The sequence below is a fragment of the Somniosus microcephalus genome, chromosome 5, assembly GCF_052327205.1.
Source record: "Somniosus microcephalus isolate GS21.2 chromosome 5, FLI_Smic_1.0, whole genome shotgun sequence".
NCBI lineage: Eukaryota > Metazoa > Chordata > Chondrichthyes > Squaliformes > Somniosidae > Somniosus > Somniosus microcephalus.
In genome coordinates, this window is record NC_140991.1 from 274068371 (window position 1) to 274093820 (window position 25450).

Below are 25450 nucleotides of genomic sequence, written 5' to 3' on the forward strand. Positions count from 1 at the left end.
ATAATCTACTTCCTTCAAAACATCTGTTAAAGCTCTTAAATAACTAATTTTTGGATGCATTAGAAAATCTGATGTGGGCGCAAAACACCAGCCTTCTGAAATAGTTCACTACCTGGCGTTTAATTAGATCCAGTATTTCAGTAATAATATTTATTTATATATTTACAGAATATAGGCGCTTACTCTACAGACACTTTCAGTGAGGGGGTTGGGCGCCTGTACGTTGGCACGCACGCTCTCGCGAGTTACGCAATACGTGCGCGAGCTCCAGTCAAAGCGGAGGGAAGGAAAATAACACCTCATTGAAAAGGGAAGAGGGAGCGAGTGGCTCCGGGACGGGATGGCTGGCTGGCTGCCGTAGACCAAGGTTGTTGCAGGGACAGGATCACGATCGCGAGCGAAGGCCACACGGCGCCTCCTGGGCTGGGCTGGGTGACAAGGGGCAGCAGAAGAGAGAGACGTGCCAGGCAGGAGTGACTACTGAGAGAGCCGGCGCCGTGATTGACCGGGTGGGTGGGAAGGCAGGGCAAGGCAAGGGGAGAGGAATCTTCCCCGGACGTGTCGGAGCGACCGAGACGGGGGCACCGCGTCACTCGGACCGAGAAGTCAGCCGATTTCCCCCCACCGGCACCCCCCCTCCATATAAAAAAAGGGAAGGGCACACACCGAGCGACGATCACCTGACAGAAAGGGAAGGAAGGGGGGGGGAAAAACCGTCCTGCCGGTTAACTCATTGATCGACCGACATCAGCCGCTCTGGGTCGCCTTGTCCCCCATTCGGCTCGAGCGCAGGGCGTTCGTTAATCGGAGCGTTCCACCGAACGCGCGCGGCTCGCCCTCCTCCTCTTGCCGCGCGCTGGCTGCCAGCTTTCGGTCACACATTTACTTTAGTTATTTTCAAACCCCCCCCCCCACAAAAAAAACCGACAACCAGCTCCTGTCGCGGTAGATGTTTAGCACCGAGAAAGCGGCTCCGGGCGGCGCCGCTGCTGGTGGAGGTGGTGGTGGGAGAAGCAACTCCATCTCGCCAGGGGAACTGGGATCATCGGCGGCGAAAACAAACACCCAGGAGAGGCCGAAGAGCAACTCCAGCAGCCCGAGCTCGGCACCAGCCGTTGAGTCGGTGCGGATAGTCCGAGAGGAACAGCAACATCCACATCATCCGGAAGCCGGCCAAGTGGTGGAGGGTTTGCTCAGCAAATATACCAATCTGATCCAGGGCTGGCAGAACAGGTAAGAAACTCGGGAGTCTGTATACAACGACCTTGTTTGGGAAGCATGTTGCTAACAGCCTGCACTTGTCGTTAACCGTGTGAAATACACCACTAAACACGCAAGGCAACGCAAATAATTCGGCTGCATTTCTAGGTATAGTAACCGACTCGACCTGAATTCTGCTTCCAATTCTTATCCAAGATTTTATTTTATTAGTTTGGCAACAGTCCTAAGTTATGTTCATGCTGTGCAGGCTCTTATTGAAATATGAGCTAGATTGACCCCCCCCCCATTAAGGACCAGGACAAATAATTGAATCCGTGCCTCAATTAGGAATACTTAAATATTAGAGCGTACCACCGTATGCCAAATTTGTTAAAACAGTCATTTAGATGTACTCTATCTAGTGGGTGCCCTGGACTGATAAAGCCATTTACCTGCTGACACGATAGTACAATATAATGAGATGCAAATTTGGTAGTTCCAATCTATAAGCTTGCACTCTGGCTTAAAAGCTTTGAGCTTGAGTAGGAAAATGAAAGCAGTGGTAAACTTCATATGTATGGTACATTTAACTTGGGATATTGTTTTAAAGTGTTGATCTGAACAAAATTAGTCTGATGCTTGTTATTTAATATAAATATAGAATAGTTTATTCACTGGTAATTTTCCATCCCTTATTTCTTTGTGATGAGGTATACCTTCAGGCTTTGGTTTATTAACTACTTCATACAATGTCCCAACAATGCTCAATATATAATGGGAAGAAAACTTGATTTATATTCATTGTGTTATATACAATGGCAAGTAGCTAGTTTAAGGCTGTATTTCAGGCTTTTGAGTTCTGATCATAAACAGTTTGAACTTTGCTTATGTTTATGACATTGTCCTAGTTGCTTCAGACAACTTTACACTGGCCAACTGTTGTCCTATATTGGTATTTCTGTTTCTCATCCATGAAAGAAAAAAATCTGTAAATTATTTCGCACTACTGTTTTGAAGTCTATTTTGCTTAAAAGAAAAGCTATCAGTCCCCAAATTCTCAGAATAAACAAACTTCCACCTGCAATATTACCAACTGTCTCCCAATTCTGGAAAAAACAGTTAACTCAATTGTACTGGCACTGGCTAAATCACAAGCATTTACTGTTTAAGTGGCACAATAATGGCCAGTGCTGTGATATTCTATGTAATGTGAAGGTTGAGGATGTTCCTGCATAATCGAGATCCAGTGTCCAGTAAGGTGTGAGTGGAAGGTATGACTGGATTGGCAAACAATGTCACCCCTTTAACTACTGTACTTTACCACAGGAGTGGACACCACTCATAGTTCTTTTTGGAAGTCAGATTTCCTTAGTTTTCTAGTTTGCTGAGTAGCAACTGGTAATGTGCTTACTTTGGAAAAAGTTAATTTTCTTAAAAGCATGAATGACTTTTAAAATAATAAATGTCAACACTAGCAAGGCATTGCTGCCCTTTGTATTGTACTGTACTGTCATGTAAATTAATGTATTGTAACTGACGGTGTTTGTACATTTGCATATAGGAACAGGAGTAGGCCATTTAGCCCCTCAAGCCTGTTCCGCCATTCAATGAGATCATTGCTGATCTGTGACCTAACTCCATATACCTGCCGTTGCCCCATATCCCTTAATACCTTTGGTTAACAAAAATCTTATCAATCTCCGATTTTAAAATTAACAATTCGTCTAGCATCAATTGCTGTTTGCGGAAGGGAGTTCCAAACTTCTACCACCCTTTGTGTGTAGAAGTGTTTCCCAACTTCACTCCTGAAAGACTTGGCTCTAATTTTTAGACTATGCCCCTAGTCCTAGACTCCCTAACCAGCGGAAATAGTTTCCTCTACCCTATCGGTTCCCCTTAATATCTTAAACTTCGATCATATCACCCCTTAACCTTCTGTATTCCAGGGAATAAAACCCTAGTTTGTAATCTCTCCTTGTAATTTAACCTTTGGAGTTCAGTTTTCTTTCTAGTAAATCTACATTACACTCCCTCCAAGGTCAATATATGCTTTCTAAGGCGTGGTGCCCAGAACTGCTCACAGTACTCCAGGTGTGGCCTAACCAGGGCTTTGTATCGCTGCAGCATGACTTTTACCCCCTTGTATTCTAGTCCTCTAGGTATAAAGGCCAGTATTCCATCAGCCTTTTTTGATTATTTTCTGTACCTGTCCATGAAATTTTAATGATCTATGTACCTGGACCCTTAAGTCTCTTTGGACCTCCACTGTTTCTAGCTTTTCACCATTTAGAAAGTACGCTGTTCTATCCTTTTTTAGGTCTAAAGTAGATGACCTCACATTTGCCTACATTGAAATCCATTTGCCACAGTTTTGCACATTCGTTTAATCTATTAATATCTTTGTAATTTTATGCTTCCATCTACACTGCTTACAATGCTACCTATCTATGTGTCATTGGCAAACTTGGATATGTGGCTGTCCATCCCATCATCTAAGTCGTTAATAGTTGAGGCCCGAACGCAGATCCTTGCGGGACACCACTAGTCACATCCTGCCATTTGGAGTACCTGCCCATTATCCCTACTCTGTCTCTTGCCGCTCAGCCAATTTCCTAACCGGGTCAATAATTTGCCTTCAATTTCATGAGCTTCAACTTTAGCTAACAGTCTCTTATGAGGGAGTTTATCAAATGCCTTCTAGAAGTCCATGTGTTTCAGTTGCTCCTTGTTCTATATTTTCTTTAAAGTTTTTAAAACTTCTGATTATCCCAGCATTCTATGATGTCATAGTAGGGATATGTTCAACCCAGAAATTTGTTTGAAGACTGCTTCTAAGTAACAATTTTGAAGTTTAAAACTTAGCGAGCAGGGACTGAGTGTGTGGAAATCTTTAGTGTTTAAGCATTTTGGGACCAATCAGATCAATATAGTCTATCGTTACTAGAAAAAGATTATTTACTTGACAGGAAAGAAAGCCACTCGCTGTGGAACCACAATCTCCCCAGATTTTTTTTTAAGCAATAGCATTGTTTTAGCTTTCTTTCATTTTCCAAATTTTACAGAGAAGCATATTTCCTCCCTGGATGAAAACATTATGCTAGAAGTAGGGATAATACTTGGAGATATTATTGAAGGCATTGCTTAACTTTTTACATTCTGGAGCTTTTTTTTAAAGTTTTTTTTTCATGGGATGTGGGTGTCACTGGCAAGGCCAGCATTTATTGCCCATCCCTAGTTGCCCTTGAGAAGGTGGTGGTGAGCCGCTGCCTTGAACCGCTGCAGTCCGTGTGGTGAAGTTACTCCCACAGTGCTGTTAGGTAGGGAGTTCCAGGATTTTGACCCAGTGATGATGAAGGATTGGCAATATAATTCTAAGTCAAGATGATGTGTGACTTGGAGGAGAACTTGGAGGTGGTGGTGTTCCCATGCATCTGCTGCCCTTGTCCTTCTAGGTGGAAGAGGTCGTGGGTTTGGGAGGTGCTGCCAAAGAAGTTTTGGCGAGTTGCTGCAGTGCATCTTGTAGATGGTACTGCAGCCATGGTATGCCGGTGGTGGAGGGAGTGAATGTTTAAGGTGGTAGAGGGGGTGCCAATCAAGCGGGCTGCTTTGTCCTGGATGGTGTCGGGCTTCATGAGTGTTGTTGGAGCTGCACTCATCCAGGCAAGTGGAGAGTATTCCATCACACTCCTGACTTGTGCCTTTGTAGATGGTAGAAAGGCTTTGGGGAGTCAGGGGGTGAGACATTTGCCACAGAATACCTAGCCTCTGACCTGCTCTTGTTGCCACAGTATTTATGTGGCTGGTCCAGTTAAGTTTCTGTTCAATGCTGACCATCAGGATGTTGATGATGGGGGATTCAGCAATGGTAATGCCATTGAATGTCAAGGGGCGGTGTTTAGACTCTCGCTTGTTGGAGATAGTCATTGCCTGGCACTTCTGTGGTGCAAATGTTACCTGCCACTTATCAGCCCAAGCCTGAACGTCGTCCAAGTCTTGTTGCATGTGGGCATGGACTGCTTCATTATCTGAGGAATTGCGAATGGCACTGAACACTGCAGTCATCAGCAAACATCCCCAACACCTTATGTTGGAGGGAAGGTCATTGATGAAGCAGCTGAAGATGGTTGGGCCTAGCACACTGCCCTGAGGAACTCCTGCAGCGGTGTCCTGGGGCTGTGATGATTGCAACCATCTTCCTTTGTGCTAAGTATGACTCCAACCAGTGGAGCGTTTTTCCCTCCGATTCCCATTTACTTCAGTTTTACTAGGGCTCCTTGATGCCACACTTGGTCAAATGCTGCCTTAATGTCAAGGGCAGTCACTCTCGCCTCACCTCTGGAATTCAGCTCCTTTGTCCATGTTTGGACCAAGGCTGTAATGAGGTCGGCAGCCGAGTGGTCTTGGCGGAACCCAAACTGAGCATCAGTGAGCAGGTTATTGGTGATTAAGTGCCGCTTGATAGCACTGTCGATGACACCTTCCATCACTTTGCTGATGATTGAGAGTAGATTGGTGGGGTGGTAATTGGCCGGAATGTAATATTATTGGATCACTCGTGATGTTTAATATTTTCCATTGAAAAAGATGATTCGACAATCTGCTAAATTGCACTGTAACTCATGACTAGGAAGTAAGGGAGAACAGTCTGGATGTCTTGCTGTTTATTTTTGTTAATTTATTTGTGTTTTTATGGTTTATTTGATCTGTTTTTCTTTACCTGCAAGGAATTGGCTTGGCTTCGTGTCTGATCTGTGATTACATGCTATAATGATCAATAATGCCATTGACCTACTGTTACCAAATTCACCACTAATAGGGATCAGTTCTGTTGCTAAATGGACAATATCTTCCGCATTTGCTATATAGCTAGAATATTGTAGTTATTAGGAAGTTTCTTGAATCATTTAGGTCAGGTGGTTAAATTACCATTCATTATTAGAATGTCTTCATTTTTATTCTGCCAGCTAGATTAAAAAATATATCAGTCTCAAGACATTTTTTCCTTTTACTGATGTTAAATCAGACCTCCACTGTCCAGGCCTTTTTTTCTTCTCTCCTACCAAACCTTGAAGGCATTAAATTCTTGCTTGGGTAAGGCCCTCTTATGAAAATTTCCCTCAAATGCATTGTTCAGATGGCTATTTTTCATATGCACCTTGATAATGAATGTTGACAGAGTATTTGACTATGAGGGTGCACCACACCCAAGTTTGATCCTTCTGACATCCACAAATATGCACTTCTAAAGAGGGTTACTCGTTGATGATAAGGAATGGGAACCCTGTCTAACTTTCCTTCCTGAGGCCAATTGTAACACCAACTGCTGTCTCACCTGAGGATTGGCTAACTGAATGCAGAATAGTAATTGAACTTGGAAGTTTTCTGGTCTGTGTAGCTTACTCACTGGATAAAATTGCTGAATCATTAAGGGAGCCTATGGGGTCCAGGGCAAAGTGTCAAGTTGGATTCAAAACTGGCTCAGAGACGGGAAGCAGAGGGTAATGGTTGATGGGTGTTTTTGTGACTGGAAGGCTGTTTCCAGTGGGGTTCTGCAGGGCTCAGTACTAGGTCCCTTGCTTTTTGTGGTATATATCAACGATCTTGACTTGAATATAGTGGGTACGATTAAGAAGTTTGCAGATGATACTAAAATCGGTTGTGTGGTTGATACTGAAGAAGGAAGCTGTAGACTGCAGGAAGATATCAATAAATTGGTCAGGTGGGCAGAACAGTGGCAAATGGAATTCAATCTGGAGATGTGTGAGGTAATACATTTAGGGAGGGCTAACAAGGAAAGGGAATACACATTAAATGGTAGGATACTGAGTAGTGTAGAGGAACAAAGGGACCTTGGAGTGCATGTCCACAGATCCCTGAAGGTAGCAAGCCAAGTAGATAAGGTGGTTAAGAAGGCATACAGAATGCTTGCCTTTATTAGACGTGGCAGAGAATACAAGAGCAGGGGGGTTATGCTTCAACTGTATAAAACACTAGTTAGGCCTCAGCTAGAGAACTGCGTGCAGTTCTGGTCACCACATTACAGGAAAGATGTGATTGCACTAGAGAGGGTACAGAGGAGATTTACAAAGATGTTGCTGGGAGTAGAGAATCTTAGCTATGAGGAAAGACTGGATAGGCTGGGTCTGTTTTCCTTGGAACAGAGGAGGCTGAGGTGAGACCTTATTGAGGTGTATAAAATTATGAGGGGCCTAGATAAAGTGGATAGAAAGGACCTATATCCCTTAGCAGAGGGGTCAAAAACCAGGGGGCACAGATTTAAAGTAATTGGTGGAAGGTTTAGAGGGGATTTGAGGGGAACTTTCTTCACCCAGAGGGTTGTGGGGGTCTGGAACTCACCGCCTGAAAGGGTGGTAGAGGCAGGAACCCTAACCACATTTAAAAAGTACTTGGATGTGCGCTTGGGATGCTGTAACCTGCAGGGCTACGGACCAAGAGCTGGGACGTGGGATTAGGCTGGATAGCTCTTTGTTGGCTGGCGCAGACACGATGGGCCGAAATGGCTTCCTTCCGTGCTGTAACTTTCTATGATTCTATGGATTTTTGATTCTGTTTCTAATCCAAGTAGATAATTCAATATCTTTACTACCTCTCATGGCATGGATTAATAAGTGATTACTTACCTTGACTAAGTGAATAACTCCTATGGGCAACCAAGTTGTGTTTAACACTTTCCTGAAATAAGGAAATCAGAAAACAGATCAAGAAACGGCAATTTGGGTGTTCAAACCACTCCCATGACTGTGATCATTGTATTCCATTGTGGACTCTACCCCACCAATTTAAATGTCCTGAAAAGAAATTCTGCATAATGTCTCCCTGACCACCAAAGGCAATATAACAAAACTTAAGAATACCTATTCGTCACCACTTGCCATGCTCAATGGAGTACCCGATCATCTCTTTCTGTATTTAACCTGAATGTATTCTTTAATTCCATTGCTGATCAGATATTTATAAAATGTAGTTTTCACAGCGGTTAACACAATCTTCAGATTCTAGTTTGGCCCATATATCTGCTACTCTGAGAGGGGAAACCATCTTAATCTGGAGTCTCATTTTAGGGTGGTTAATTTTCTACTTATGTTCTTCAGTGTTTTACTTAGTCCAAGTTAAATAGTTTGATCAAATGCATGTTATCAGTACATTTCATGACCGTACAATCTTTATCTTTGCACATAAAGCTAGGCTGGCACTCCTGTGCAGTACCGAGGGAGTGCTGCACTGTCAGAGGTGCCGTCTTTTGGGCGAGACGTTAAACCGAGGCCCAGTCTGCCCCCTCGGGTGGATGTAAAAGATCCCATGGCACTATTTTGAAGAAGAGCAGGGGAGTTCTCCCCGGTGTCCTGGTCAATATTTATCCCTCAATCCACAGAACAAAAACCGATTATCTGGTCATTATCACATTGCTGTTTGCGGGAGCTTGCTGTGCACAAATTGGCTGCTGCATTTCCACATTCCAACAGCGACTACACTTTAAAAGTACTTTATTGGCTGTAAAGCGCTTTGAGATGTCCATTGGTCGTGAAAGGCGCTATATAAATGCAAGTCTTTTCTCCAATAAGGTTTTGTTCTGAGTTGCTTTTTGTAATTCAGAGCCAAGTTTCAGAATCATTGTTACTTTTCTCTAGACTCTGTCCAACAAGTTGGTTTATTTGAAGGAAGGATGCCCAAAGCAGTGCTCTTGATGTGGCCTCATTGGTGATGTGTATATTAAATTAGAATAACAACTTGTTTGAACTTGAACAACAGGGGCAGCACGGTGGCATAGTGGTTAGCACTGTTGCCTCACAGCGCCAGGGACCCGAGTTCGAATCCGGCCTCGGGTGACTGTCTGTGTGGAGTTTGCACATTCTCCCCGTGTTTGCGTGGGTTTTCTCCGGGTGCTCCGGTTTCCTCCCAAAGTCCAAAGATGTGCGGGTTAGGTTGATTGGCTATGATAAATTGACCCTTAGTGTTAGGGGGATTAAATACGTGGGGATAGGGTGGGATATGTGTTGGTGAAGCGGTTACGGGGATCGGGTGGGATATGTGTCGGTGCAGGCTCGATGGGCCGAAATGGCCTCTATCTGCACTGTGGGGTTTCTGCGATTTCTGCGATCAAGTGCCCTTGAGAAACCTTTTTCTAGTTGATTAGCTTTGTTGATAACAGCTTGACATTGACTGGAAAGTATCAGTGAATGGCAAGTTACCATGTTTGCTAATGGACATTTCTTCATTGGAACAGCAGATGTGAAAAACATGTTACATTTATCTGTTGGATAAATCAACTATTCCTTAAGCTATCTGCTTAAGTGGTCCATGTAAAGTCTATAGGTTGTGCAGTAAATAACTTCAGAGACTTTAGAAGTACAAACAAAACAGGTCTTTACTATTCAGAGGTCTGGGCGATTTCTGATCTAGTTAACGTATCACAACCCTTATATACTGGTGTGGTCACTATCGGTATTACAGTATACATGAGCCAATAAATAGTGCCACCCTAAAGTAGTGCTCTTAAAGGCGAACGGTCACATTCTATAGTTCTCTTAAAGGTAAACGGTTACATACACAACACTCCTCCCTTCCTAGCTTATTACTTACAGAATCCCGTTAAACATACAATCTTCAATTTTATATAAACAGTTTGCAGATATACTCTCGATGGAGTCAACGTCATATAACAATTTACAGATATACTCTCGATGGAGTCAACGTCATATAACTTCATGTTTAACATAACATAATAACATATATAACTTCATGTCAAAACAGATCACAGATTCAGTCTCTGTGGAAAACAGTTCATAGATTCAGTCTCTGTGGTGTAGTCGGTTCACATTGCTGGAGTGACTCATTCAATAGTCCTTCCATGGATTTAACAGTTTGAACTTCCGAACTGAATTGGCTCCGTTCGGAGGGACCACGTGTGTGATCTGGTAGAGGTAATAATGGTTCAGATGGGTCATCTTCTGTTTCGACTTTTCCTTTCCTGCTTCTTGGAGACTCTCTGGGCTCCACTGTCAGCTGCCAGCTGCATGCGCAGTTCCTCCTTCTCTTCCTCCCTTTTTCCGTAGTAGAGCCACCTTCTCCCGATGTTCCGTAGACTTTCGGTGCTCCTCCATGATTTCTGTATGGTGGGAGTCGAAGTTACAAGTTGGGCAGGACAGGACATAGTAATATTCGGAGTCGTCCGACAGGTCAGCGAGAGGGTCTTCTATGTCCTCCCTACCCAGCTGGACGTCAGCCAGCTTTTGTTCCAAATCCAGACATCTTTCCTGAAGAGACTTCTTCACGTGTTCCGCTTCCTCTAACTTTTTCTGGGCTTTCAGCAAGTTGTTTACTAATGACCTCATTTGTGATTTTAATACTTCAACTTCCTTTGGAGATTGATTGATCGGACTATTCAATCCCTCTACCGTGAGCAGTTGTTTCAGCGTTCTGTTGTTCAACCTTGACATGAGTCAGCGTACTTTTGGTATCTAAGGGTTGCTCTGCTGCCATCTTCTCAGTCTGTGTTGCAACCTCGGCTATTTCAGTAACTTTTGAGAGCTCCAAACCCTTCTCCTCTGACGATTTAAGCTCATGTTCATGGCCCATTCTTACGGTCTCTGTGTTTCTTACAGTTCCCTTTTCTTCCACTGAAAAGATTTCCAGTCGCATCTGTTCTTCAAGTCGTTGGACCTCGGCCATTGCCGCTTCATATTTATTTTGTGTTTCCTTTAATAATTTAACGAGTTCTTGGACATCCTGTATTCCCTGTTCTGGTATGTCTTCCACCACTAATTTATTTTCTATGGATTGAATCCCTAACGATGAGTCAGCCTTGGCCTGAAGCTCATCAAACATTTCCTGCAGACTTTGTAATTCTTGCTTATGGTCAACCTTTAGTCGTTCATGTTCAACCTTTAGTTGCTCATATGCTTTCACTAACACGAGCTTTTCGGAAGTTGCCAAGTTAACCCCTTCCAGGATTGTAGTCCGAGCCTGTTCATACTGTTCTTTCAACTCGTTACACTCTGCTTGCAACAAGTCGTAGAGGTGAACTGGAATACCATCCTGACTTCCTGAAGATTCCTCTTCCTTTGGATCGTTCTGTGTATATTCTAGTTCCTGAACAGCCTCAGGGAGATGTGATTGGTACTTGGCCACGATGGCTCTATGGTCGCTCTCTGCTTGAGCGAGCTGTCTCTGTTGTCTTTCCAGGGACTCCCATTCGGTGTCCCAGAACTTTTTCATCTTTTCCATCTCTTGTACGAGACGGGCACTCAACTGTTCTAATTGTCGTTGTACTTTGACATAACGTTGAGTTCTAGCCCGGTGTTCCTCCGTAATGCATATGTCTGTAGCTTGAACAGACTCAGAATTCTCTGTCTTTATGCACGCCATCGATTTCCCAACCTTAGTCCGTGAGTTCATGTTAACCTTGTTTTTCATACATAAGTTGGACTTATCGTCTTCCGGCTCGGAGTCTGAGCTGCTTGTCTGCACCGAGTCCTCACTCGTCATTGCTTGTCGGTAGTGCCATTCCATGTCTATTTTCTTGATCCACTCCCGTCCCAGAAGTGGTGGTCCTCCCTCAGGTAGTACGTACAGATACATTCGTGGGTGTTCTTTACCCCTATCTCTCACCTTGACTCGTATTTTTCCCAGGGGGTATACATGATGCCCCGTGTATGTCTGTAATACGAATTTGGTATTTCTTAAGGGTATGTGAGAGAATAGCCGGTGATAGTCCTTTTGGTTGATGACGGATACAGCTGATCCCGTGTCCAGCTCCATTCGTACTTGGACTCCCGCTATTTTTAGTGTGACCCAGATCAACTGTAGATCAGTTACTTTACCCACATTGTGGATTCTCAGACTATCCAGCTCCTGGCTGTTTGGGTCTGAGTCTGAATTTTGTTCGTCTGAACTCTTTTCAGCCACCTGATGCACCTTGTTGTACTTTCCTTGTGGTGGTGGTTTCCTTTGCTTGTTGGTCTTCTTTCCGGACCTGCATACCTTCGCGATGTGACCCAGTTTGCCACATTTCCTGCACTCTTGGTTCTTAAACCAGCACTGATTCTGGTCGTGCGTTGTCTTTCCACAACGGTAGCATTTGGAAGTACTTGCTGTAATTTGGTCCACCCCGAGTGCCGCCGCCTTTAGCTGCATTTCCGCCGTCCCTTTCGCTGCGGCTTCGTGCGATGAAGCTATGAGGACAGCCCTGTCCAGTGTGAGGTCGTTTTCTTCCAGAAGTCGCTTCTGCGTGCTTTCTTTGGACAATCCGCATGCGAACTTGTCCCGCAGCGCCTCTGTCAAATTCCCTCCAAACTGGCAGTATTTCGCTAGCTTACGCAGTTCGACTAAGTATTCCGCATTGCTTTCATCTTGCCTCTGGGTTCTGGCGTAAAATTTAAATCGTTCAGCCAGCATCAACGGTGTGGGGTTCAAGTGATCCTTCAACACTGTTACGATCTCTTCGAAGGTCTGGTCCACTGGTTTAACTGGTGCTATTAGATGTTTCAAAAGCCCGTATGTTTTTGCTCCCATCGAATTTAACAAAGTTATTGCCTTGTCGTCATCCTCAATTTCGTTGGCTACGCAATATATTTCTATGCGTTCCACATATGTGGCCCAGTCTTCTATTTCTGCATTAAAGTCATTAATATTTCCTCGCTTAGGCATCTTCTTCTCTTTTTGAGAACAGTACAAGTATTACTTTACTTATTATTAATTTTCTTCTCTTCTTGAGAACACACCAGCCTTTCTGAAAAATCTTATTACTTTTCTGAAATTCTTAATAATTTCCAAGATGGCGGTTTCCCGCTTCTTCCTTCTTCTTCAGCGGTTTTCCCCGAAAAATGGCGGCTTTCCCGCGCTTCTCGCTCTCCCCGCCCACTTTAATGGCGGTTTTCCCGCGCTTGACGGTCTTCACCCGGTCCCCCGACGCCGTCTGTCAGCCCGAGTGCGGCCCTTATCTATAATGCGATCGCTGGATCGCGAAGCGGCTGCCGGCCCTTATCTGTAGATGCGATCACTCTCGCGGCTCTCGGCCCTTATCTGGAGATGCGATCGCTGGCTTGCAACGCCTCCCGCTCGGCTCTGGCTCCCCCGCTCGCGCGGCTCTCGGCTTTGACACTCCCGCGCCTACTCGCAGGCTCAGCGCTTCGTGGCAGCGGTTGCTGCACGGCTTCTCACACTGCCCGCGGTCCGGCTGTCACCCAACGCCGTTGGACCCGAATGCTTTGCCCTTCTCCTCCAAATACTTCTACCCCGTTTTTTTATTTATTTGTTTTAATTTTTTTTCCTACTCGGTCTCTTCGGCCGCCTTGTTTTAGGCTGATTGGCTCGCTCAAGATGTGGTAGCAGGGTAATCTGTGCCTGTTGCTGCCGCAGCTTTGCTTTTAATCTTCCAGCTTCCAGTAAGTACTATACTTTTAGTAGACGGAGCCTCGTGTTTTCTTTTTGAAGCTCTCTGTTACTGGTTAGTCTTGCCGCAGGGTACGATCGGACTCGTCGCCACTGTAAAGTCTATAGGTTGTGCTGTAAATAACTTCAGAGACTTTAGAAGTACAAACAAAACAGGTCTTTACTATTCAGAGGTCTGGGCGATTTCTGATCTAGTTAACGTATCACAACCCTTATATACTGGTGTGGTCACTATCGGTATTACAGTATACATGAGCCAATAAATAGTGCCACCCTAAAGTAGTGCTCTTAAAGGCGAACAGTCACATTCTATAGTTCCCTTAAAGGTAAACGGTTACATACACAACAGTCCAGATCCTTTGAATGTCATGGACATTTCTTAAACACCTGGCTAAACAGGTTTGTCATTCACAGATATTGTAAGTACTCCCTTCCATATTGTTTAAGAACAGTGTGAATAGCAGGAATATTCAGCAAGTGATGCCCCTTTAACATCATCTTCTGTTTCCTATTTTTAATCCGGCTACCTGACCTGCTATTAATTCAGTGAACCAATGCCCGTAGAAAATCCAAGTAAATTGCCAACTGGACAGCTGTCTTCTGCTAACTTAGATATTGTCTGCATAACCCATTGATGCAAATATTTTCTGCTCTTAATTATTTAGTAAGAAGTTTTAGCAAGGAACCATGTACAGTAATGCATGTGGAGTAGACCATTTGAGGAGTGTACTAGAAGAGCAAGTAGTTGATTCAGAACCATTTGGCATCTTCATTAACCATATGAACTAAAACTATTGCTTCTTTTGCTTTTCACTATGTACCTGATGAGCTGTTCAATAATTTTCATAATAGCTATTGTAGAACTGAAAACAAAACGCTCTGCTAATTCAATGAATGTTTATTTTGTTTCTTGTCCAATACACCATGCCCTGACTGGACAGGCAGGTGACTGTTCCCAAGACTCTGCCAATACTGTTCGAAAGCCAGCTGCTAGGAGGTGTGCTCCATTTTTCATTCCCACTGGGGAAATGCCTGAGTCTTTCTTTATTTGGTGCTTCAACTCAGCAGCTGCCTCTCATTGCACAGATGGGATTGTGAGCTTGTCATTTGGGAAATTATGGATGAAAATCCATGTACTCTGATGCAATATATCGGAGTGCCAATGTTACTGTACATCCTACATTTGGAAAGGATTATTTAATTTACTTGTCATTGATTCAACCTTGGCATGTTGCAGTATCATAACTTGATTGCTGTTTATATCCTGTACTACAGATGATTGGTCACATTGTTACAACAATAAATGCTGACAAACCTTATAATTTATTTTAAAAAGCAGGGTGTTAGTTGGCACATATGAACTCAAATACCGGAACTGTGAAAACACTGAGCATTTATTGGTATCAATTTCCATGTAATGGTTTAATATCCGTATTCAGTTTAACTGTTTCATGAATAACTGGTTGTTGAATTAATTGCTGCAAGCTTTATGTGGTGTATGTAACCTGTTCCACCTTAAGAGAACTACCTTAAGAGATGTACTACTTTCTCTTAGCTGCTGTATACTGTAATACCGGTGGTGACCACACCGGTATATAAGTGTTGTGTAGGGATTTGCTGGGCAGTTCAGCCCTGACCTCCGAATAGTAAAGACCTGTTAAAAGTTATTCTTGTGGTCTGTGTCCAGTGATTTATAATAAGCATAACTGGGACACACAGACTTAACAGTGGCGACGAGTCCGATCTTACCCTGCGGCAGTTTTACATCCAAGGCAGCTTCGTCCTCAGAACGGGCGTCGAGAAGAGGCATCTGCCCTCATCATCCTGCTGAGCACCATCGCACGGGAGGCATCGAGAACCCGGGTTAAAAAGAAAAATTCTGACCACGAAGCCCTCCATCAGCGACAGGCAGTGATCATCCCTTCTACCACGGTGGTGGGTAAGCCGATCAGCGACACGAGCAGAAAGTCGGCCGCGTTGACTGTGGAGTGGGGGAGGGAAAACGGAGGAAAAAGGGCGGAGAACTCGACCACGGCCGGTGAAAAGGGCCGGGCTGCAATCGAGGCCGAGAGGCGCAGCGACTGGGGCAGCTTAAGGCACGAGAGCCGCGGAGAACTCAAACGCAGCCGGTGTAAAGGACCGGGCTGCATGCGGGGCTGAGAGGCGCAACAGCAGGGGAAGCGTGAATGCCCACGGGAACCGCGGGGGAGTAAAAGCAGCGTCGGGGAATTGAGAACCGCTGGGGAGGCGAGAACGGCAGCAGCACGGCAATCACCATTGCAGCCAGCGGGGGAAGAAGGCAAACGCGGGAAGCCGCCATTTTAGTAGGCGGGGGAAGAAGACCAGCGCGGGAAGCCACCATTTTGAGAAAAAGAAAAATTTTAAAATTTGCAAGGATGCCTAAACATGGGAACATTAATACCTTTGATAGCGATATCGAAGATTGGGCCACGTATGTAGAACGCATGGAAGTTTATTGTAAAGCAAATAAGGTACCAGATGATGAGAAAGCACTAACCTTATTAAGCTCAATGGGTGCGAAGACATACGGGCTATTGAAGCACCTTCTGTCACCAGATAAACCGGCGGATCAGACTTTCGCGAATATTGTTACTGTCCTGAAAAATCATTTAAACCCCACGCCGCTGATGATAGCGGAACGATTTACATTTTACAGAAGAACGCAGCTGAAAGACGAAAGCAACGCTGAATTTTTAATTGAACTGCGTAAGCTATCAAAGTACTGTCAGTTTGGAACAGGACTAGCAGATGCGCTGAGAGATAAATTTGTGTGTGGATTGTTAAAAGAAGGAACACAAAAGCGACTGCTTGAGGAGAATGATCTTACGCTTGATAAAGCTGTCACTATTGCAGCATCGCACGAAGCCGCAGTGAGAGGCACTGCGGAAATGCAGCTACGGTCACCGGAACTCCGCACCAATCAAATGGTCTTGGGTACAGTAAAATGTTATCGTTGTGGAAAGACAACGCACGATCAGAACCAGTGCTGGTTCAAAAATCAGGAATGCAGAAAATGTGGCAGGCTTGGTCACATAGCTAAAGTGTGCCGGTCAGGAAAGAAGACCAGCAACAAAAAGTCACCGCAGGAAAAGTACAGAAAGGTACACAAGGTGACAGAGAACAGTTCGAACGAACAGAAGTCAAATTCAGACTCCAGCAGTAATGAACTGGGTAGTCTAAGAGTACACAATGTTGGTAAGGAAGCAGACCTCCAAACAATCTGGGTCACACTTCAGATAGCAGGAGTCCAAGTGAAGATGGAATTGGACACTGGATCGGCATTGACGGTCATGAATAAGCAAGATTACAAAAGGTTATTCTCACACATTCCCCTAAGGGATACGGATATTGTATTGAAAACATACACTGGGCAAAGAGTATACCCCATCGGGAAGATAGAGGTAAAGGTGGTCCACAAGGGCAAAGAAAGCCGAGGAATGGACTTATATGTGCTACCTGAAGGAGGTCCACCACTACTGGGACGGGAGTGGATTAGGAAAATAAGTATGGACTGGCATTCCTTAAAAGCACTAACGGTAGATTCCGGTAAAAAAGATGTCAAACCTAAACGATTGTCCAGAATATTGGACGATGCTAAAGAGGTGTTCCAACAGGGACTGGGAACACTGAGAGGAATTACGGCAAACATCAAGGTTGAAGGACATGCAAACCCGAAATTTTTCAAAGCCAGACCGGTACCTTATGCGATACGACCTGCTGTGGAAGCTGAGCTGGAAGGGCTAGAACGTTCAGGAGTACTGTCTAAGGTAGACTGGAGTGAGTGGGCCACGCCCATTGTCCCCGTCATGAAGCGTTCATCGAGCAACAAGCCGGGGGAACCGGGGAAGGTTCGCATCTGTGGAGATTTCAAGATCACAGTTAATCCGGTGCTTCACACGGTGCAGTATCCGCTTCCGCGGATTGAGGATATCTTCGCTTCGTTGTCGGGCGGGAAACACTTCACCAAGATAGACCTGGCGCAGGCGTACTTACAGATGGAAGTTGAGGAAGAGTCACGCCAGTACCTCACGATCAACACGCATAGAGGCTTGTACCGGTATAATAGACTGGTTTTTGGAGTGGCATCGGCTCCAGCAATTTGGCAGAGGGCCATGGAGCAGGTATTACAGGGAATTCCAGGCACACAATGTTACCTGGACGATATTTTGATTACAGGAGATGATGACGAGGAACACCTTGCAAATTTGGAACTGGTGCTCACCAGATTGAAAGAATATGGACTTCGAGTTAATCACCAGAAATGTGAGTTCTTTCAGAAGCGGATCTTGTACTGTGGTCATGTCATTGACCAGGAGGGGCTTCATATGTCTCCTGACAAGATCGAAGCTGTTGTGAAGGCTCCCGCTCCGGATAATGTATCCCAGTTGAGGTCGTTCCTAGGGTTGATTAACTATTACCATAAGTTTCTGCCAAATTTATCCACGGTGCTGCACCCGCTGAACGCTCTTTTGCAGAAGGGAGTACCATGGAAGTGGAGCGAGGACTGTAAGAGGGCCTTTCGCAAAAGCAAGGCATTGATCACCTCGGAGGAAGTGTTGGCTCACTTCAACCCAACGCTGCCTATTCGTTTGGCTTGTGATGCTTCTCCATATGGTATTGGGGCAGTACTCTCACACAAGTTGCCAAATGGCCTGGAGAGGCCAGTTGCGTTCGCATCCAGATCATTGACCTCCGCTGAGCGCAACTATGCTCAGATAGATAGGGAGGCTCTCGGCCTTGTGTGCGGAGTAAAGAAGTTTAATCATTACCTGCAGGGTCAAAAGTTTACGCTTCTGACAGACCACCAGCCGTTGGTATCCATTTTTAACCCTAAGAAGGGTGTTTCGGTGATGACAGCACAGAGACTCCAGAGATGGTCCCTTTTCCTAGGGGCACATCAATATCAGATCGAATTCAAAGGTACAAAGCAGCATGGTAATGCTGATGGGCTGTCGCGCCTGCCACTACCTACAGAGGAGGAGGCACCGATGGTTGACCCTGTTGAGTTATTTCACTCGACCATCATCGAATGTTTACCAGTCACCAATGCAAGTATTGAAAGAGAAACCAGGAACGACCCGACACTGTCCCGGGTCTACGAAGTGACAGTGAAGGGATGGCCAGCACATGGTGATCCACTGTTACCGGCATTCTCAGCAAGACGAGACCAGCTGTCCGTCTGTCAAGGAACATTGATGTATGGAACAAGGGTGATTATTCCTCCTAAGTTAAGAGAGAGAGTTCTAAAGGAACTGCATGAAGGTCATCTGGGGGGAGTCAAGATGAAAAGCCTTGCTAGGGCTTATGTGTGGTGGCCGGGTATCGACCAACAGATAGAGGATCTGACGAAAAGCTGCTCAGGGTGCCAAAAAGTGCAAAATGCACCTCCGATTGCACCGCTGCATCCATGGGAATGGCCTTCAAACCCATGGCAACGTGTACATATTGACTTTGCTGGTCCGTTCATGGACTCCATGTTTTTAATTGCGGTGGACGCACATTCTAAATGGCCAGAAGTGATTAAGATGACTACCACTACCTCGGAAAAGACGATCGCGGTGCTAAGAATGATATTTGCAAGAAATGGATTGCCAGAACAAAAATGTTCAGACAACGGACCGCAGTTCGTGTCAGAAGAATTCCAGAAATTCATGAAGAAGAATGGGGTGAAACATTATACCTCTGCCCCATATCATCCGGCTACAAATGGGTTGGCCGAGAGATTTGTACAAACGTTCAAAAAAGCAATAAAGGCCATGAGCGAAGATCAGATTCCACTACAACACAAGGTGGACAAATTCCTACTGGCATATCGAAACACCACTCATGCAGTGACAAACCAAAGTCCTGCCATGATGTTCTATAACAGGAGGTTGCGGTGCAGGTTGGACTTGTTAAAACCAAATGTGCGGAGGGAAGTTGAAAACAAACAGTTCCAGCATATAAATAACAAGACCACTCGGAGTTTCGAAATAGGACAATCAGTGTTAGCCCGGGACTATAAAAACGAGAAATGGCAATCTGGAACAATTCGGGCCAGACAAGGCCCCCTGATGTACACGGTAGATATTGGTGAAAATGTAATACGGCGTCATGCTGACCAACTGGTAGAATCGAGAACAAGGGTCGAACCCATGGTTACGGCAGAGACCACCGTGGAAGAAGTTAGTGAACCTGAAGCATCTACCTCAGAAGTGAATGTACCTGAGGATGATGTCCAATCCATAAGAGATCAACTAGATGAGTCACCCCAGCAACGAGAATCAGAGACCCCTGAAAGGCGTTATCCAACTCGAATCAGGAGGCCTCCTCAGAGACTGAATCTTTGAACTGTTTTGCATGAAGTTGTATATATATATGTTATTATGTTATGTTAAATGGGGATATAACTGTTAAGCTAAAAAGGGAGGATTGTGGTGTATGTAACCTGTTCCACCTTAAGAGAACTACCTTAAGAGATGTACTACTTTCTCTTGGCTGCTGTATACTGTAATACTGGTGGTGACTACACCGGTATATAAGTGTTGTGTAGGGATTTGCTGGGCAGTTCAGCCCTGACCTCCGAATAGTAAAGACCTGTTAAAAGTTATTCTTGTGGTCTGTGTCCAGTGATTTATAATAAGCATAACTGGGACACACAGACTTAACACTTTTTATATTAAAAAAATCAAGTGATGTGAAATGGTGGTGCATAGATTAACATTTGCAGATACCTCATACTTGAACCACAACTAATGAGGAGGAGCTGAGTGGAGGCATTCCTCTGCAGCAGGGGTGTCAAACTCAAATTTACATGGTGGGCCTGATTTGACATCCTGACACTTGGCATGGGCTACATTCAGCAAAATTTATTTGCACACAACTGGGGTAGAAATTGGTATGCGTTTTGCCAGTCTTTTGGGTGTCAAATGGTTTCAATGTATACCAATTTCTGGGTGCGGGATTTTGTACCTAATCTGTGCTGGCACCATATTGGTCCTTTTTAGGCATCCTGGAAGCCGCCTGAAATCAAGGTTGGATCAATTTAAATGTGCAGGGATGGGTCCTGCACATATTTTAGGACCCTTTTGCAAAGTGCGTGGAAAAACTAGGTGGAGCATGTTTTCCCGTTCTGTGGTATGTGGAGTAACAGGAGTGCTCCTCCCAACTCCACTGTGCTACTATAGGCTGCTGCCAGCAATACTTGGACCTTCTACATCTCCTCCATGCAATGGAACTTGTGATGCTCCTTGAGCGCAGTCTCAATCTCTGTCCCCTTGTTCCCCATTTTCCCTGCAGTGCAAACAATCTTTCATTGTTTACCCACAATAAGATCCCCAAGTTTCACGCGCCCCTTTACTGGCTGCTCCCACGCATCATATTGCAGCTGCTACTCCTGACTTTGCAGGAGGTGCTAGGCCCCACGCCCATCCTATCCTATCCCATCCCACCTCATTCCTCTCGGGAGTGGGGGGTGGACTAGTCCCTAGTCTCCCTCTCTCCCCTGTCCAAAAGCCAATCTCCCAACCCCCATTCCCACAGTCTGCCTCGCTTCCCTTGAGCCCACAACCCCGACCTGCATTTCTCTAGACTCCCTCGACCTTCCATTTCCCAGTCTCTAACCCCCTTGATCCATCTCCCAACCCAGTATCCTACTCCTTTTCTCTCCCGAGCCCCCAGCCCCGCACCTCTCCATGATCCTTCTCTCTCCTTCACCTTCCGGTCATTCCTAAGTGAGTGCCGGCCCTCTGCCTGCAGGTGGGGCTGCTGCGGTGAAAAATTAAAAAGACATGGGGTTGATTTCCGTGGAGCCGTCAGGCGGGGTTTTAGGCGTGTGGGCAGGGAAAATCCCGAAATTGGGGATCCCGACCAAAACCCTGCCCCACACAAGTTTCAGAGGTGGCGGGTACCCGCCCCGCAATGGGACCCGCCGACCCCAGGCGGGAAGGGATTAGTGCCAATTAACTGCCTGTTAACAGGCAGTTTTTAGCCTAATCGCTATTTTGAGGGGTTTCGTGTGGGTTTCCCGACGGCGCCAAACCACGCCAGGTTAGAGCAGGCGGGCCGTCGGGTTGAAGGAGTTGGAGGGGTCGCGATGTCGGCGCTCAGGTGAGTGATGGGTGCATGAGTGCAAAGGTAAGTGTGTTTGGTGTGTCTAAAGAACTTTTACTTACCTGTACTTACCTTAACAGCCTTTCTTCCTGCAGGCGTCGGGAGCCCATCACTCAGCCGGCACTTAAAGCTGAATGACTGCGATCTGTGAAAAGTGACAGCCTTCAGCTTTCAGTGCTGCTGAGAGTTCTAACTGAGTCTGTGCAGAAGGACTCGGGTTAGAACTCAGACTGTCAGTGTTTCACAGCTTGAAACAGCTGTGTAACACTGATATTTCATCTGTCAAGAACTCTTGACGGATGAAATTGCAGCCTGTGACGTCACCTGTTGCTGGGTGGCCCTTAATTGGCCTGCTGAGCCCGCTGGGCGGGCTCAACAAGGTCAATCAAGGGAAAATCGCGCGGATTGGCCGGACGTCGATGCAGGCGGTTCAAAAACCTGAAAGTTGTAGTCCCGCCGCCTTCCCGACAGCTTCACGAAAATTGACCCCATAATTTTCCCAGGCTGTGAGAAGCAACGCTGGGGAGATTCGGGACACATGGACACTAAGCGCAGGACACCGCGCGCGGGTGTATGTTTAACACCCCTGCTCAAACGGGAGGAAAAATTGACCGGTTATCCCTGTGCCTCCTGTGCACATGGTGGTGGCAGGTTTCGAGTAGAAAGGGTGTAGGCATTCACCTGCCCTTTCAGTTATGTTGGGGTGTGTTGTCTTGGGGAACCGAGAAAAGAAATAAGAGAAAATTATACTTGAACAAAATTTGACCCTGCGTTTCTATTTTTTTCAATGGGGATATTTTGGACAAGCCCTCATTTCCTCCTCCTCCTTCCCACCCCCCCCATTTTTGTAACTTTATCCCCCTGCTTCATTCTTCACCAAGCCTGACAATCTCTAGCTGAGAGGATACTTTATTGGCTGAGAGGATGCTTCATAGTCAGAAAATTGGCTTGAAGTACTGTACACATTTTGCCTGCTAATGATAGCAATGCAGATTAATTAAAACAATACACCCACCGCAAATTCCGGCCCATTGTATTTGCACCCCTTGGCTGACGTCACTCAATACACGTAGCATGTTTTTAATTGCGGTTTATTTTTATCCAATACAAATTGCTGACTAGCCACAAGTTTAGCCACATGCACTAATTTTAGTAGAAAACTACTTTAATACACTCCCAGGAAACATTTGACTTAACATCTACCACCATTCAGTAACCAAGCAAGTAAGCACTTGCAACAATCTCAAAATATTCTCACACTTTGCCATTTTCTTGCTATTTTACCAGCCAACGTGCAAGAAGGTTAAAGCATGTGTGCATATGTTGTGCGAATGAGTATTGAGATCATGTTCCCAATGATGGTGTCTGTTACCAATTTTTAAATGTATTAATCAGACATGCAATTAGTCAGGTCTGGATTCCCAATTAGCCACAGGTGGCAAGTGGTTAACATACTGCACAACACTGGTGTTGATAAAAGCTTAACTTGTTCAACTTGCTGACCTAATTGATTAAAAAAAAAGACATGTGCACCAGTATATACAAGCTTTTCAGTTGGTATTCACTTGAATGAAAGGCTTTGGTTTCTAACCAAACTTGTAATATACTGTTCCTCAGAACATGTACATGAACATTCATCAATATCATGAGATCTCTCTGTTTAGGTGGCAGTGGTAGCATTCTCATCCAAGTTGGAAGGTGGTGCATTCAAGCCCCATTCCAGAACTTGAGCACATAACCCGGACTGACACTTCATTCAGATGAGATGTTAAGGCCATGACTGCTCTCAGGTGGACTTAAAAGATCCGATGGCACTATTCAAACAAGTGTGTGTCCTGGCTAATATTTATCCTTCAACCAACATCACAAAAACATTAGCTGCTCACTTATCTCATTGTGATTCGTGGGACCTTGCTGTGCGCACATTGGCTGCCGGTTTTCCCTACGTAACTGCAGTGACTACACTTCAGAATTACATCATTGGCTGTGAAGTGCTTTGGGATGCCCTGAGGTAATTAAAGGCATCATATAAATGCAAGTTACTACTTTGTTTCTCTTATTTGTTGACTTACTAGCATTCTATTTATGTTGTGTATACTAATATAAGTATTGTTTTCCTTTGGGTATCTAACGCTGTCTTTTGGAAGTTTGAAACAAAACCATAATTGAAGCAAGCCATCACTTCGGATGTTGTGGAGTAGGATGTAATTTTTTGTGCTACAGGAAACTTTTTTTATCCGGCACCGATGGGACCAGCGTGGTGCCGGTTTATCAAAAAGTCCGGATTACAGAGAGGTATAGTTAAAAGGTACGAGAGCTCCATACACAGCAACAAATCCAGGCTTCCCTGTTGCTTAGCAACAGGTGCAGGAACTCCGGCCACAGATCAAGCGTCCCTGTTGCTTAGCAACAAGTGCAGGAACCCCAGTTACATAGCCACAGATCCAGGAACAGCCACTAATATGAAGTAAAACTTACCTGAACCTACTCCTGAATTTTGCCGGTTAACAGAGATTTCCGGTTATTTAGGTGCCGGTAAATCGAGAGTTTCCTGTACTTCCTGGCTGGTCAGAAACTACAAGGAAAAGTTAGCACCTACTTTAGCCATGGTTCAGTGTTTCTCTTGATCTGCCTGTAAAGCAGTTGCCTGGAATGCTTTTACCAGGAATTATTTTACTGTGCTTTGGCAATGTCATGCCTTAGATGCCATAAAAATGTAAGTCTCAAGTTCCTGCTTCAGTTTATATGCTAAGTTAGAATAATTTTATCTAAATATTGGCCCAGATTTTCCTGAGCTGATAATGGCGTAGAGTGTAACGGGGCAACTTGGTGAACGACAGGACCAACAGTTTGTATCCTTAACCAATGAAATTTAAGGATTGAGAAAGAAACCGGAATGACTGAGCAGGAGGGTGAATTGGAGTCAAATCAGCAATAGAAAGAGGGAAAGAAAGAAGAGACCAAGGAAAAGTAAGAAAAAAATTAAAACATTTAAAATTTAGTACCTGTAGGAATGAGACTCCACAGTTTGAATTGTTCCCTTTCTGGGCTGGAGAGGTTGATTGGCATTGCAGGAACATAAATCTCCTAACTTACACTGTTAATTGCCAGCTCTGACTTTCTGCGGCATGTTTCATAGACAATTAATGTAAAAATCCAGCAACTTCATAACTCACTGGGAGATTGAGGGTGGATTTGGAGTTGCAACTTATTTCTGTTGTCCTATAAAACTTCTGCATATATTCCTGGTATCCTGATCAGTCTGAAGTATCTCAACTTTATCTCTGCTCATAACCTCTCGGTCTACTATTGGAGGTGATAAATTCAATTAAAGTGTCAGCTACTGTTTTCATATCCTTCATTCTCTTGACACTTGTTTCATTTATACAGTATTCAAAGTGCTTCATACAAAGAATTACTTTTGAAATGTTATGGTTGCTATTCAAGCAAATGTGGCAGCGATCCTGAACCAGAAACTTCACAAACGGCAATGACGTGAACGTCTGGTTGATTTTTTTTGCGGTAATTAGTTGAAGTAGGAATGTTGGCCAGGATACTGAACACCTTGATTTTCTTTGAATAGTACTATGGGATCCTTGACGTCCCCTCTATTCTGGGCCTTCAGGTGAGATGTGACCTAGATTTAATGTACCACACGGAGAATTGATGTTAAATTGAAACTTCTGTTAATTCTCTTCCCAACTTTTTTCATTTTTTCTTTGTACAG

The 25450-nt window shown here is 44.8% G+C and overlaps 1 protein-coding gene across 3 annotated transcripts in view; it reads left to right on the forward strand.

Annotated features, from left to right (window-relative positions):
* The first annotated feature begins 273 nt into the window (after positions 1 to 273).
* The window catches only part of LOC147117737 (oxysterol-binding protein-related protein 10-like), a 338647-nt gene continuing 313470 nt past the window's right edge, over positions 274 to 25450 (forward strand). For 2 of the 3 annotated variants that reach the window (XM_085988973.1, XM_085988974.1), the window contains exon 1: positions 274 to 1233. In XM_085988973.1, the coding sequence (XP_085845099.1) occupies positions 950 to 1233 (284 nt within the window). In that variant the 5' untranslated portion in view covers positions 274 to 949. The remainder of the gene's footprint in view (positions 1234 to 25450) is intronic. The other variant, XM_085988978.1, reaches the window with a different exon arrangement.